We start from the raw sequence: 16,403 nt of genomic DNA, 5'->3' as shown, positions 1-16,403 counted from the left end.
TTTGCTTCAGCAACAGCGTTACTGCTGTGAAAATCTTCGAATTGTTAGCTATTCAGTTGTTAGATAATCGCTTGCCCTCACAACAATCGTACATAAGCGTGTAAATACGCGCCGCTACAATAAGCGCTAGAGGCGCGGGAAGAATTACACGCGCGGGAACAGTTCTAGGCGCCAAAATTCTCCGCCTGAGAAGCGCTGCGGTGGCCGACAATAGCCCTAATTTCACAGTGCATGACAGGTGCGTTGAACATCGCCGTCATACGAGGCTACAACAGCCGGAAAAATCGGCAGTAGTAGAACACCGCCTAAATGAGGGACACAGTATGAAATTTGATGAAACTGTGGTAGTTGCCAACATTTCCGGTTTTTGGAAGTGTCTATAAAGAGGCGATTGAAATTAGGTTGGCTGATAATTTAATCAATAGAGACAATGGGTTTCCTCTTAGCAAGACGTGGAATCCTGTATTATCTCGCAACAAAATTGAACGTTCTTCGGTGCGGTCCTGAGTGCGATATATCGTTGCCACCAGTGTTCTACTAAGGGCGGCGCCACCTCCCTGTTTTGGAGGGCAGCAAGCGTGATGGGCGGCGCATGGGCCGTGTACTGAACGGCTGCCTATATACGACGTCGATATGCAGCCTGGTGTCAGTTCCAAGCGGGACTCATCGGCAGAAGCAGCGTTTTCCTGAAGATGGCGAGCAGTTGGATCGCCAAAATATCGAGTCAAGTTGATTTTAGGATCCGGCAGCAAACCCGAAGAGACTTTCAATACGGTATATAGTTTACAAATAAATAATAACCGAGATTGTAATTTCCTATTCTGCAGTTTGTAAAGTCGACCATGCAATAAACAACTGATATTCGTAGCTTTTCACTCACCAATTTACAGTGACAACTGCACAATTCCATTTGGGTCGACTGCGTCGGGTTCAGCGCCAAAACCGTTGCCATCACCAAGACAAATCATTAGCTGTTCATGTTCTCTGATTATACCTTCCATTGTTTGTGCATTGTCGAAAAAGTTTATCGATGTGCTCGAACTTTTTCCTCCAAAAGGCTGCACCCACAGTCACAGTAGCTTCACTCAAAACCCATTCCACCTGTGTTATTGTACGAGACTGCGTCCGTCTAGCGGTTTGTAACGGAAACCAATATTGTTCAGTACAATTTTTAGTGACGTCTTCCCACCCGTGAAAAGTTTACTTTCTGCTAACGACACTAGTAAGAGTGCTACGGTAGGATACTGTTTCCCGCTGTAGTGAGCATGAATACGTCTGCGAACTGGATCAGTCTGGAAAGAATCTAACAAGGAGAGGTCCTTAGTGGTGCGATCCACTTTTTGAAAAGCTCTATGCTGTGATATAGGTTAAGATACCAGGTACCACACCCTGCACCCATTCACCCTGGTGCGCCCTCGTTTTCAAATAGTTGACGAAAAAAATCGGAATTTTGCATAATGCTTAATAACATTAAAAGAAGACGAGTTAAACAGTCAAGTTGCGTGGTTTAATGCATAGGACAATAACTTTACATGTCAGAGTATTTTGGGTTCAAATACTTGCCAGATGCAGTAAAGTTTTTAAAAATGTTTATCGAAATGACCTCGATCATTATTTTTATTCAGTTAATTGATTTAAATGTAATTTTTATTTCTATTCCTTTGTCATATTATTTTAGTCCCATATGAAGTTTTTGCATTTGTTTTATTTTTTCCTTACATGATTCTTTTTTCCAATAGGAATCTTTGTAAATATTAATTCAATATAATTATTTATGATAATATTTAATTATTTGAAAATGCCGATCAATCAGTTAAAAAACAAAACACCAAATAACCCATTTATATTGAGTGAGCAGCGATGTGAAAAATGTATTTTTCGTTATCAGATGTACAGTTTTCTTTTTTGAATGGTAATCGTCATACAAACATTAAAAACATAACCGATACATTTAAAACATAACCAAATACGTATTGCATTAGGAACAAAATAACGGACACGAAGATTTAATTGAATGAAAGGTTTACAAGTATAACGAAATTCAAAACACAATGAGAAATAGATGTAATGAACGTAATAATGTGGACGAAAAAGCAGGGTGATAGAACAAAAGAAACTGAGTCGCAATTAATACAAATCCTTGTTCATGTCTTTCTAAGTGAAAAAGGAGTGTTAGGAAGAAAAATGAGAGCAAATGAAGAAGTTGATATTATGATTGAAACGATGTGACAAAGGAATGGAAATAAAAAATTACATTTAAATCAATTAATACATAAAACAACGATCAAAGTCATTTAGATAAAGATTTAAAATCGAAAAAGGTTTACTGCATTTGACAAAATTTGAATTCACACCCTCTTACATAGAAAGTTATCATCTCAATCATACAACACGCAACCAAACTGTTTAAGTTAGTTTTTTTTAACACTAATGATTGTCACACAAAATTCGAAATTTGCTCGCAAATGAGGACCCACCAGGGTGAATGGCTGCAGTGTGTGCTAGCACGGCTAATAACCTAGATAACGATATAGCCGATCCCACCGCCGCGGACACATCGATAACAGGATGAGGCTGCTTTTCCTTCTTTCCAGAGGTCGCTAGAATACATTATTTGGTCCAAACGGATCGGAATCGTTACGGCTCATATGTATCTCTTTCAAGTTTTGCAGTAACTATCGATTACTTTTTGTTCTACAACTCTATCGGAAGGAATTCATGGCTGTCCATGAATACTAAGGTATTCTTTTCTCCTGCTCGTAAAACCCGCTAGTTCTCTATAGCAACTCCAATGCCTGGCTGTGTAGTGGCAAACCTAGATGCAAAGGATTGTCGTTAGGCGAACGACGTCTTTAAGGTGGCATTTTTCTTCATTATCACCGTGTACTCCATGAAGTCACAGCTCTGATACAAAGTGATAATTTACATGAAGCTCATTAAAGGTTTCAGATAAGCTTTGCTGTTTGATAAACTAAATAACTAACGATCGCCAATGTAGCGAGGATATACAGTCCACAGTGACAGTAGCAGGGAAAGAATTTCGGAAAAAGATAAATTTATTAACATTGAATATGAATTTAGATGTTAACAAGTCTCTTCTGTCGGTATTTGTCTGCAATACAGCGTAGTACAGAAGTGAAACACTAATGATAAACTGTTCAGACAAGACCAAAATTAAATTGGTAGGTCGAATAACTAACGAGAAGGTATATTGAATAGATCTGAGTAAAAAAGAAATATTTGTTACAACTTGACTAAAAGAAGGGATAGGTTAATGGGACATGTCTCTGGCATCAAGGAATCAGCAATTTTGTATTGGCGGCAAGTAGGGAGGATAAAAATTGTAGAATGAGACAAGGCTCGAATGCATTCAGCAGGCTCCAATGGATTTGGGTTGCATTATTTATGCAGACAATAAGAGGCTTGCACAAAATATAGTATCGTCGAGAGCTGCATCAAACCATCTTGCCTTTTAATAAATGACTTAGGAAAATCGTTCATTACATAATTCAGAACCGCCCCCTTTTGCATTGTGCGACGGCAGAAAATAGGGAAACGCAACAATGAGCACAGCAGAAAGAAACCTAGGCCTCGGACTTTGCCACAGGTCCAGTCCGTACATGTAATTTTAAAAATTCTCGATAAAGATGGGCGGGTGCCAGCGAGTGTCTTAGAGGGATACTTCGCCGTTTATTCACGCATGTGTCGACGTCACATCCCTCGGTGATCACGCGACAGCAGGAAACAAAATAGGATCGCTGAAAAAGCATAAGAAGCCCTTGCTGGTTTGGAGCACGTTTAAATTGCGTCGAGCGGTGTTGAATGGTGCCCAGTGGCTCCAACTGTACACAAAGGACAAACTGAGGTCGCGCTGCGCTCGAAAGGTGTCAGACAAGATCCATAAACTTACTATGTGTTCTGCCTCACGGCAGGTCTGGTCATGGGGGAAGCCTCGTCAGAGAGGTCCACCGCGTGAGCGTCTAGGGAAGTGATTCCAGTGAAGATTTCTCGTTGCCTTCCACTGATGATGATGAAATGATAATGACGACAACACATCACCCAGTCCCTGAGCGGAGAAAATCTCCGACCCAGCCGGGAATAGAACCCAGGCCCCTTGGCGTAACAGACCGCAGCGCTGACCACTCAGCTATCGGAGCGGAATGTCCTTAATGAAGGATTGAGACGTCCGAGGGTTACAGCAGTCTCAAAGGTTTGCCAAGGATTACTTCCTGTCGCTCGTCGCACTGCAGACTGTCGTTTTCGACCGCGAAATGTATAGGAATCAACGACCCAGGGCGGTCCTGCGGCCTTTTCGCGCCGATTCAGAGTGGCGTTGCACCTGGAATGTTTTTCTCGGCCACTCGTAGTAAAAACCGTGTGATTACAACGCCGTGCATCGCGGTTATAAACTCCATCGCAGACATAGTTTCAAACTTGAGACTTTTCCTACTGAAGCCCACCACAAAATTACGAATGGATGAAGGTTACTCTCTTACTATATTTTCGCTGTTCGTACAGTAAAACTCAAGCGTGATGTTTTAATTTATTACTCCTTTACTAGTTAGTGTATTTGCAACACATTTCGCAAACACTGTTTACGTATACCTGTGAATGTACCAGCAAAAATATGTCAATGTGTGACACACGGTTCAGGAGAGATGACGTCATGAACATTGAGTTGTGTGAAAAAGAAACTCCAGGTTGAAATTGGCTAGAGATACAGGTGAAATATGCGTACAAATATGTGTGAAGTACGTTAAATATAGGTGAAATATGTGTGACAAGTGTGAACACGGGTAAAGCTTCAGGTAAAAAGCAACTCCTAAACTCCTGGATCGATTTCAACAAAACTTGGTACACATGCTACCCACTACTTGGAAATAAATACCGTGGGGATAAGGACCACCAACTTCCTAGTGGGATGGGGATGACAAAACGGTGATGGAGGAAGGTGGGAGGAGGCGACTGATAGAGAGGGGAAGGAGCAGATGGACATAGATAGGGAGACGATGAAATGAACAGAGAGGTGGGGAGGAGGATATTGTCAGAGAAAGGGAAGGAAAGAAGGTGAACAGTGGCTCCTGCAAACCATATTTTCGAAGCCCGGTGAATAAGACACTCGTAGACATTCTTACAACAACTCAATGACATTGATATGTTGTTGTTGTGGTCTTCAGTCCAGAGGCTGGTTTGATGCAGCTCTCCATGCTACTCTATCCTTTGCGAGCTTCTTCATCTACCAGCACCTACTGCGGCCTACATCCTTCTGAATCTGCTTAGCGTATTCATCTCTTTGTCTCCCTCTAGGATTTTTACCCTCCACGCTGCCCTCCAGTACTAAATTGGTGATCCCTTGATGACGCAGAACATGTCCTACCAACCGATCCCTTCTTCTAGTCAAGTTGTGCCACAAACTTCTCTTCTCCCCAATCCTATTCAATACTTCCTCATTAGTTATGTGATCTACCCAGCTAATCTTCAGCATTCTTCTGTAGCACCAAATTTTGAAATCTTCTATTCTCTTCTTGTCTAAACTATTTATCGCCATGTTTCACTTCCATACATGCCTACACTCCATACAAATACTTTCAGAAACGACTTCCTGACACTTAAATCTATACTTGATGTTAACAAATTTCTCTTCTTCAAAAACGTTTTCCTTGCCGTTGCCAGTCTAAATTTTATATGCTCTCTACTTCGACCATCATCAGTTATTTTGCTTCCCAAATAGCAAAACTCATTTACTACTTTAAGCGTCTCATTTCCTAATCTAATTCCCGCATCATCACCCGAATTAATTCGACTACATTCCATTATCCTCGTTTTCCTTTTGTTGATGTTCATCTTATACCCTCCTTTCAAGACACTGTCCATTCCGTTCAACTGTTCTTGCAAGTCCTTTGATGTCTCTGACAGAATAACAATGCCATAGACGAACCTCAAAGTTTTTCTTCTCCATGGATTTTAATACCTACTCCGAATTTATTCTTTTGTTTCCTTTACTGCTTGCTCAATATACAGATTGAATAGCATCGAGGAGAGGCTACAACCCTGTCTCACTCCCTTCCCAACCACTGCTTCCCTTTCACGTCCCTCGACTCTTATAACTGCCATCTGCTTTCTGTACAAATTGTAAATAGCCTTTCGCTCCCTGTATTTTACCCCTGCCACCTTTAGAATTTGAAAGAGAGTATTCCAGTCAACATTGTCAAAAGCTTTCTCTAACCTACAAATGCTAGAAACGTGGGTTGCCTTTCCTTAATCTTTCTTCTAAGATAAGTCGTAGGTCAGTATTGCCTCACGTGTTCCAACATTTCTACGGAATCCCAATTGATCTTCCCCGAGGTCGGCTTCTACCAGTTTTTCAATTCGTCTGTAAAGAATTCATGTCAGCATTATGCAGCAGTGGCTTATTAAACTGATAGTTCGGTAATTTGCACATCTGCCAACACCTGCTTTCTTTGGGATTGGAATTATTATATTCTTCTTGAAGTTTGAGGGTATTTCGCCTGTCTCATACATCTTACTCACCAGATGGTAGAGTTTTGTTAGGCCTGGCTCTCGCAAGGCCGTTAGTAGTTCTAATGGAATGTTGTCTACTCCCGGGGCCTTGTTTCGACTCAGGTCTTTCAGTGCTCTGTCAAACTCTTCACGCAGTATCGTATCTCCAATTTCATCATCATCTACATCCTCTTCCATTTCAATAATATTGTCCTCAAGAACATCGCCCTTGTATGGACCCTCTATATACTCCTTCCATCTTTCTGTTTTCCCTTCTTTGCTTAGAACTGGGTTTCCATCGGAGCTCTTGATATTCATACAAGTAGTTCTCTTTTCTCCACAGGTCTCTTTAATTTTCCTGTAGGCAGTATCTATCTTACCCCTTATGAGATAAGCCTCTACATCCTTACATTTGTCTTCTAGCCATCGCTGCTTACCCATTTTGCACCTCCTGTCGATCTCATTTTTGAGACGTTTGCATTCCTTTTTGCCTGCTTCATTTACTGCATTTTTGTATTTTCTTCTTCATCAGTTAAATTCAATATGCCTCTGTTACCCAAGAAGTTTTATTAGCCCTCGTCTTTTTACCTACTTAATCCTCTGCTACATTCAGTATTTCGTTTCTCAAAGCTACCTATTCTTCTTCTACTGTATTTCTTTCCCCCATTCTTGTCAATCGTTCCATAATTCCCTCCCTGAAGCCCTCTACAACCTCAGGTTCTTTCATTTTGTCCAGGTCCCATCTCCTCGATTTCTCACTTTTTTGCAGTTTCTTCATTTTTAATCTACAGTTCATAACCAATAGATTGTGGTCAGAGTCCACATCTGCCCTTGGAAACGTCTTACAATTTAAACCCTAGTTCCTAATTCTCTGTCTTACCATTATATAATCTATCTGACACCTTCCAGTATCTCCAGGGTTCTTCCATGTATACAACCTTCTTTTATGGTGCTTGAACCAAGTGTTAGCTATGATTAAGTTATGCTGTGTGCAGAATTCTACCAGACGGCTTCCTCTTTCATTTCTTCCCCCAAATCCATATTTACCTACTGCATTTCCTTCTCTCCCTTTTCCTACTGTCGTGGATTGATATATCTAAATGCAAATGGGATGGATGCTCCTATTCATCCTGCAAGTATCGAAGGTACAGAGTAAACAGAGCTTGAAGTAACATTCTTGTACCTCTTTTGTAGTGACAATCGCAGTTTTGTCTGAGGATTTGTAGGCCACACTCGTGAGTGAACGACTGCCGAAACGCACTCAGCACATCCTGTCAATCGTTCCTAGCTTACTGCCTTAATCATATGAAGCCGACGACTTGCCACCTGTAGCGCCCTCTTTTAACATGCACGCAGTGCGCAGTGCAGGGTGCTTACCGGCAGACATGGGCGACAGCATGTGGAGATGCACAGAGCCCGCGCCCGCGCTCTGTCCAAAGATGGTGACGGCGCTGGGGTCCCCGCCGAAGGCGGCCACGTGGTCGCGCACCCAGCGCAGGGCTGCCACCTGGTCCTTCATGGCGGCGTTGCCCGGCGCCTCCTCGTCGTCCACGCTCAGGAAGCCTGGTTACGTGCAACACAGTACGTGAAATCTCAGCACAGAGTAAGCTCACACTTCTAATTGGTTAGTTATACGGTTAAATGTTCTGACTCCCTCTCATCAGAGAAGAACTTCACTTTTAATCTATAAACATATTTTGGGAATAATATGAGTGGAAGAAGTATTCATGAAGAAGAGAAATAGAAAGAGAAAAAGAAGCAGGTAGAGAAAGTGGCAGATGGAGAAAGGGAAAGCTTATAAAAACGTTCCATAAAGAACACACCTTTTAAAATGCCCGCCATTTCTCTTCTAGTAATTTGGCAGCTTTGAACGGTACACTATTTTCATCTGCTTTCTTTGTGGTTAGTAATAGAGCGCTTCACGATGTAACAGCGTATAACTTACTACAAATGAGGTGAATGTTGTACAGGGACTGATTGCAAAGTCTGTGGAATGTTTGGTCAACGTAGATAGTGTCGGAAGTTCCATGCGGCTTTTCGCGGATGATAGTATACAGAGAAGTTGCAGCATTAGAAAATTGCAGCGAAATGGAGGAAGATCTGCAGCGGATAGGCACTTGGTGCAGGGAGTGGCAACTGACCCTTAACGTAGACAAATGTAATGTATTGCGAATACATAGAAAGAAGGATCCTTTATTGTATGATTATATGATAGCGGAACAAACACTGGTAGCAGTTACTTCTGTAAAATATCTGGAAGTATGCGTACGGAGCGATTTGAAGTGGAATGATCATATAAAATTAACTGTTGGTAAGGCGGGTACCAGGTTGAGATTCATTGGGAGAGTCCTTAGAAAATGTAGTCCATCAACAAAGGAGGTGGCTTACGAAACACTCGTTCGACCTATACTTCAGTATTGCTCATCAGTGTGGGATCCGTACCAGGTCGGGTTGACGGAGGAGGTAGAGAAGATCCAAAGAAGAGCGGCGCGTTTCGTCACAGGGTTATTTGGTAAACGTGATAGCGTTACGGAGATGATTAGCAAACTCAAGTGGCAGACTCTGCAAGAGAGGCGCTCTGCATCGCGGTTTCGAGAGGATGCGTTTCTGAATGAGGTATCGAATATATTGTTTCCCCCTACTTATACCTCCCGAGGAGATCACGAATGTAAAATTAGAGAGATTCGAGCGCGCACGGATGCTTTCCGCCAGTCGTTCTCCCCGCGAACCATAAATGGCCCTGAGCACTATGGGACTTAACTGCTGAGGTCATCAGTCCCCTAGAACTTAGAACTACTTAAATCTAACTACCCTAAGGACAACACACACATCCATGCCCGAGGCAGGATTCGAACCTGTGACCGTAGCGGTCGCGCGGCTCCAGACTGTAGCGCCTATAACCGCTCGGCCACTACGGCCGGCCCGCGAACCATACGCGACTGGAACAGGAAAGGGGTTAATGACAGTGACACGTAAAGTGCCCTCCGCCACACACCATTAGGTGGCTTGCGGAGTATAAATGTAGAAGTAGATGAATGCACCTGTAGCATATCGACCGTATTCGGTCAAAAAGTATGCCAGAGCGGGACTGAGCTGCAAGAGAGTCAGCCACAGGCATTCTACCTTGTTATGCAATCCGAAGCAAAACACGGTCGACAGGTGTCGTGAAGCAGAGCCAGCTGCGCACAGTGCAGTAACAGCCGACGCTCCAATACACCGGCCGAAGAATGAATGCTTTTCCTCATCTGCCAACGTTGAAGTGTTTAGAGTACAGGTCTTAAGCCCTAAACGATGATGCTCTGAAGCGTATAAGTACTCAGTCGTTCGAGTACTAAAATATTCTCGTCTCAGTATCACAGACTACACCACGAGCCTGTGGCACCCGGAGCAACATCCTGGAATGCAGTACAGGATCCGCTGTTCGACCACAGGACAGGGCAGCTTGCTCCGAGTCACGAGGGAGCTGCCGCTGGAGGAAAGAGCCGCCCGCTCGCTGGAGGGTCACGACCGCCTTCACGGAATTGTCAGCTGCGCTGCGGTCACAGCGGGAGATGTCACTGACAGCTGCATTCGAGTGACGCCACGTCCGTCCCCGCTCTCTGTGCTGTCAGCAATGCCGGGCGTCTACTGCATCGCATGAGAGGCAGCTAGACGCCTCCACCAAGCTGTTCCTGGGTACTACGGCCGCCGGCCGGAATAAAGAATTACACAAATCTACGGTCGTCTTGACATTTCATTTCACTCTCCTCAGGTGACAAGCCATGGACCATCTAACAGACTGTTATAGTGTGATAAATTGACTGCTAAATTTGAGAAAACGGGTTCGTTTGTGGACCCTAAACACGAGCGGCCTCGTGTCTGCCGTTCTTCGGAAAATTTCGCCTTAGCGAATGATAATGTCGCTGCAAGCATGGTGAAATCTATTCGCTGATGTTCATAACAACTGGGTATTCCCAGAACAAGCGCGCAACGAATTTTGAAAGAAAATCTGCACCTTTAGGATTATAAAATCCAGTGGACACAAGAACTAGAGCCACACGATCACGAAAAGCGCCGAACGTTTACTCATTGGGACATGCTTGCAAAATAAAGAGCGCACAACAATTTCATCAAGAAAATAATGTTCAATGATGAGCCGCACTTCCTCTTCAAATGTTCAAATGTGTGTTAATTACTAAGGACCAAACTGCTGAGGCCATCGGTCCCTAGACTTACACACTACTTAAACTAACTTATGCTAAGAACAACACACACACCCACGCCCGAGGGAGGACTCGAACCTCCGGCAGGAGGGGCCGCGCAAACCGGGACATGAGGCCTCAAACGACGCGGCCACTCCGCGCAGCCGCACTTTCTGTTGAATGGCTTTGGGAACAAGCAAAATTGCAGTATTTGGGGCACAGAAGATCCTCAGGTGACTGTGTGGTGTAGTATTTGGACTAAGGGCGTAATGCGGCCTTAATTCTTCGCAGATGATGCGGGAAATGCGTTACAATGGATGGCGAATGCTATCACGGTAGAGAGTATATTCATACACACTCACTGGTGGCATGCACTGCAATAGTATGTAAATTGCTTAATTTAATCAGTAATATTGTAAGTTACTTGTTCTTTGCGGAACATCCTATAGTAAGAGATGAGGAAAGAGGAAGATAATAACAACAGATGGGGAAAAAGGAAGATCTTAGCAAGACGTCGGGAAAGAGAAAAATGTTTATAAGAGACGGAGAAATAGAAAGACATTAGTAATAGAGAAAGAGAAATGCAACAACAAGAGAGCGAGAATGAGAAAGGCGATAGTAGCAGACAGAAAACGAGAAAGACAATAGTAGTAGACACAAAACAAAAAAGACAATAGTATGAGACAGAAACAAGTAAGTCTTTATTTAAAAACAGAGAAAGAGAAAGTTAATAGTAAAAGATAAGATGGAGAGATACAGAGCAGAAAGACGGAGTCAAAAAACGACCTGGGGAAATAGACGGAGAAATATATTAAGACAGAAAAGAGAAGGGGAATGTTAGAGAGGAGAGTGTAAAGGGCAAGAGAAAACAATCTTTTACCTAGGTGTGTTCACGACGGCATAATTTGATCGTAAGGAGATGTTTTGGTTACTATCTGACACAGGAGTTTGGGAAAACGTCAGGAGGAAGGGAGCTGTCTCAGTTAGATATTGTAGAAGTCACAGTAGCCCAATGATGTTTGCAGCGTGCTTTTAAGATATTCGTCTTTTTATTTCTGAAGAATAGCTCTTTGTTTATTTGTAAATCATTATTTTGCATCTGAAACGCAGGAGTCACTACTGTGATTATAAGTTAGATGTTGATGTAATGTTAGACTAGCAAACGCGCAACTGAAATAGATTTGCGAATTATAAACAAAGGTAAATATCGTCTGAAATATCGGAGAGGTCTATCTCTGTTCGATTACACAGTTGACGATAAATCAATAGAAACAGTAACAAAAGTAAAAATTTAGGAGTAGCCCTCTGGAGCGTCCCGAAGTGAAATGACCACTTGAAGCTATTTGGAGGAAAAGCAGATGCAGTCTAAGATTCCCTGGAAGAAGCCCGAGCAAATATGATTAAGCCACGAAAGCATGGCTTACGAAACACTCGTTCGACGGATCCTTGAGACGGATCGTTTGCCTGGGACCCTGACCAAGTATTATTAATAGGACAGATAGATAACTCCACCGAAGAGCGGCGCGTTTAGTTACTGGCAAGAGCAGCAGACGCTACATGAGAGGCACTGTGCGCCACGAAGAAACTAGTTACTGGAATTGCGAGAGCGTCCGTTCCAAGAAGAGTCAGGTAACATTTCCCCTACATGCATCTGAAGAAAGGGTCACAACTATAACCTCAGAAAAATCTGAATTCATGTCACTGTTCAGGATAAATTGTAGGTCCCTGTAATAGCTGCCTTGGGAAGTCAGTTCACAGAATGAAGGAAAGCAAAAGCAGACGACCTCCAATAGTACCGTACCTAGTAAGCCACTATGGTGCTCAAACGAGCAGAAAAGAGACTTCAAACGAATCTTCTGGTTGATTACAGCATTAAGAGTCGGTCATTGGCTCAGCGAACAAAATGTATATGGTAAAATGCCAGACTACAAATCCAAAAATATTCAGTTCGACCCTCAGTGAGTCCTGGGCTTTTTATCTTTCACTTATCATTTCTTCCACCTCCGGAAAAGTTTGATGATGTAAAAAAATGTCAAGTTGCACCGTGTTTCGCAATCCTCGCTAAGCTCAGTCTGTTACTGGCTGGGTAAGTTAATTCGAAGGTTGGAGGCGTACCACATCCAGTAGGATCATGCCTAGTTAAGCGCTCTAGTTTTCAACTGTGTTTTTCCCAGCTCACATTTGTTTACGTGCTGTTATTGTGAGGAAGGTCAGTCAAGAAATCATTTATTTACTGATGCAGTTAGCTGCCTTCCTAGCGGACTCCACCCTGGCTGGGTTGGTAGTTGACTCCAATTTGGGGCTTGCGTGTCAAAACGAGCTCTAGCTATTTCGTGCAGACGGGTGTGAAGACTATATGCAAGCTGACGAGTCATGCCTGTGTTGTAGTTGATGATAATAAAAGTAGAGTGAGATGGTGCAGCAGCTTAAGGGAGATGGTGGAACAGCTTACATCTCTCTATAACGTCCAGGTGGCCGTCGACGTATAGCTGCCCCCTTTCAACGAACGAATCGCCATGAACAGAGCTACATTTTCTCACTGAGTCGGAGAGTGTAAAGAGGTTTGAAATTCTTGCTCAGGACAATGGGGTAAGCACCAGTAATCGAGAATTTTACGTGACCTCCAGTCCGCCTCCGGCTAGTCGTATGCTAATGATGAAAACTGTTGCACGATTACAGACGGCCGCATAGGACTCAGTGGACCGCAGTATAGGCGTACGTAAGCGAGTCCGGCTCCAGAGGCGGGTAGCAGCTGCGTAATTTCGTCGAATTAGATTTGAATATTTCGTCTGTCGCATGGTAACAGACTTCGGCCAAAAGTTGTTTAGTTCTGCGCGAAGCACTGAACTTTATGTATTGAGTTTAATCAAAATCTAATGACAAATTTGTACTAAATATTTTCAAATATATCATTAGCTGTTTTTTCAGTGAAGTAAACTGATAGTATTTTGTATTACTAAATCCTATACTTGTACCCTGCAAAATGGACAAATTTTACATCTGCTGAAAACGAAGGTGCAAGAACACCGATGTATATTAGAGACAACGAAGTGCCTAAAGCAGAACGCTGCTGTGGTACACCGTATCTGATCGTCGCCTGTTCGCAGATGATGCACTTGTCTACAAGGAAGTACCAACACCAGGAGACAGTATCGATTTGCAGAACGAACTACAGTGGACTGATGAACGGTGCAGGCTCTGGCAGTTGACTCTGAACGTAGATAAATTTAACGTATTGCACATGCATAGGAAAAGAAATCCACTACTGTACGACGACACTATTGATGACAAATTTTTGGAAACGTTCTCTATCATAAACTATCTAGGAGTAAGTGCCCGCCCCATCAGCTGAGAGGTGATTACGTCTGACTACCATGCAGCGGGCCCGGCTTCGATTCCCAGGCGCGTCGGAGATTTTCTCCGTTAGGGGACTGGGTGATGTGTTTTCATCATCATCTCATCATTATCGACACGCATGTCGCCCAGAGCGCCGACAACTGAAAAGACTTGCAGCTCGGAAGCTCTTCTTCCGCAGGTGGGGACTCACAGCCACCAGTGGTATACGATCACTTCATTTCATCAAGAGTAGCTATCCAGAGAGACCCCAATTGGAATAACCAGTAGAAAAAGCAGATGGCAGATCGAGACTCATAGGAAGAATCTTAAAGAAATGTGACTCATCCGCGAAGGAAGTAGCTTACAAGACGCTTGTTCGAGTCTTGAGTGTTATTCATCAATCTGGGGCCCTTGCCAGGTTCGACTGATAATATGTAGAGAAGATCCAACGAAGATGGGCGCGTTTTGGCACGGGTTTGTTTAGTCGGCGCGAGAGCGTTACAGAGAAGCTACAACAGAGGCACTGTGCATCATTCGCTACTAAAATTTCGTGAGAATACTTCCCCGGAAGAGTTGGAGAACATATTACTTCCTCCCACATACATTTCGCGTAATGACCACTGCGAGAAAATTCGAGAAATTAGAGCCAATACAGAGGCTCACCGACAATAATTTTTTGCCCGCGCCATTTGCGAGTGGAACGGGAAAGAGGGGATCATTTAGTGGTAGCAAAATAGGCACCGCCACACACCGTCAGATGCATTGCGGAGTAAATGGTTCAAATGGCTCTGAACACTACGGGACGTAACATCTGAGATCATCAGTCCCCTAGAACTTAGAACTGCTTAAACCTAACTAACCTAAGGACATCACACACATTCGTGCCTGAGGCAGGATTCTAACTTGTAACCGCAGCAGTCGCGCAGTTCCGGACTGAAGCGCCTAGAACCGCTCAGCCACCACGGCCGGCGCTTGCGGAATATTAATGTAGATGTAGATGCAGAAATTGTGAGAGTTTTTTTTTAACGTGATGGATACGAAACTCACAGACACTGCTTTCCATCGTGGGGATAATAGAGAAACCATGGGCCTACTGCGTCTATAATTCTTCGGGGGTAATGTTGTTGACAGATGAAGTCCTCAATAAAATGAAAGGGTGCTAATGTAGCGGGGTGGGCAAGTGTAGGGGTACTCAGTACTTTTCATTTGACCTCCACAAGACGGATCGAACTGCTTGTCACCGTCTTGTAATTTTTGTATACAACCAAATGATTCATTATCACAATCGCTGTTATTCTGCACTTGAACTACTGAAGCAATCTGGGGTTTTATTTACAAAACCACAGGGCGAAGAGCAAAAACGACGGAAATGCAGGAAGAGGAGAGCGGTACTGACCTAAGACGCCGAGGCGGTAGTTGAAGGTGACTAGGACGATGTCGCGGTCCATGAGGAACTCCGGCCCGGTCAGCACGGAGGCGCCGCTGCCGCCGAACCAGGCACCCCCGTGCAGGTACACCATCACCGGCAGCTGACTCCGCTGCAAGCACACGGGACCCGCCGTCAGCACGCATACAAATCTACACTAACGCAGCCTACTGACGCTGCCAAAACTCGCAAAATAGGCGTGTGTATTCGCGCCAGTGCAACGTAAGCAATACGATGCAAAAATAAAGCTGCATGGCGTTAATACACACATCAAAAAGAGTTTGGCATCACCACGGTTCCGAGAGTTTCAGAACCTGTGCAGAAAATTAGAATAGAGATCAACATAAACATCATTTCCGCCCTTTTTATTGCTCATGAAAACCACACACTGCATGTTGTACCTCCATACAGCGAGACCTTCAGCGATGGTGGTCCAGACTGCTGTACAAACCGGTACCTCTAATACCCAGGAGCACGTCCTCTTGCACTGGTACATGCCTGTATTCGTCGTGGCATACTATCCACAAGTGCATCAAGGCACTGTTGATCCACATTGCCCCACTCCTCAACGGCGACTCGGCGTAGATCCCTCAGAGTGGTTGGGCTTCACTCGTCCATAAACAGCCCTTTCCAGTCCATCGCGTGTTCATTAGGGTCATGTCTGCGGAACATGCTGGCTCCTCTAGTCGAGCGATGTCGTTATCCTGAAGGAAGTCATTCACAAGATGTGCACTATGAGGACGCGAATTGTCGTCCATTAAGACGAATGCCTCGCCAATATGCTGCCGATATGGTTGCACTATCGTCGGAGGATGGCATTCGCGTATCGTACAGCCGTTACGGCGCCTTCAGTGACCACCACAACCGTAAGTCTGAACCACATAATGCCATCCCAAAACATCAGGGAACCTCCACCTTGCTGCACCCGCTGGAGAGTGTGTCTAAGGCGTTCAGCTTGA

At 44.0% G+C, this 16,403-nt stretch overlaps 1 protein-coding gene across 2 annotated transcripts in view; it reads right to left on the bottom strand.

Annotated features, from left to right (window-relative positions):
• Window positions 1-16,403, bottom strand: part of LOC126412432 (juvenile hormone esterase-like) — a 160,899-nt gene that overhangs the window by 63,290 nt on the left and 81,206 nt on the right. For both annotated transcript variants that reach the window (XM_050082027.1, XM_050082026.1), the window contains exons 4-5: window positions 15,415-15,556; window positions 7,879-8,064 (exon numbers count right to left, since the gene is read on the bottom strand). In XM_050082027.1, coding sequence (XP_049937984.1) covers window positions 7,879-8,064; window positions 15,415-15,556 — 328 coding nt within the window. The remainder of the gene's footprint in view (window positions 1-7,878; window positions 8,065-15,414; window positions 15,557-16,403) is intronic.

The sequence above is a fragment of the Schistocerca serialis genome, chromosome 7 (assembly GCF_023864345.2).
Source record: "Schistocerca serialis cubense isolate TAMUIC-IGC-003099 chromosome 7, iqSchSeri2.2, whole genome shotgun sequence".
Lineage (NCBI taxonomy): Eukaryota > Metazoa > Arthropoda > Insecta > Orthoptera > Acrididae > Schistocerca > Schistocerca serialis.
Note: the sequence above shows the minus strand (reverse complement) of the source record. Positions and strands in the feature narration are given on the sequence as shown.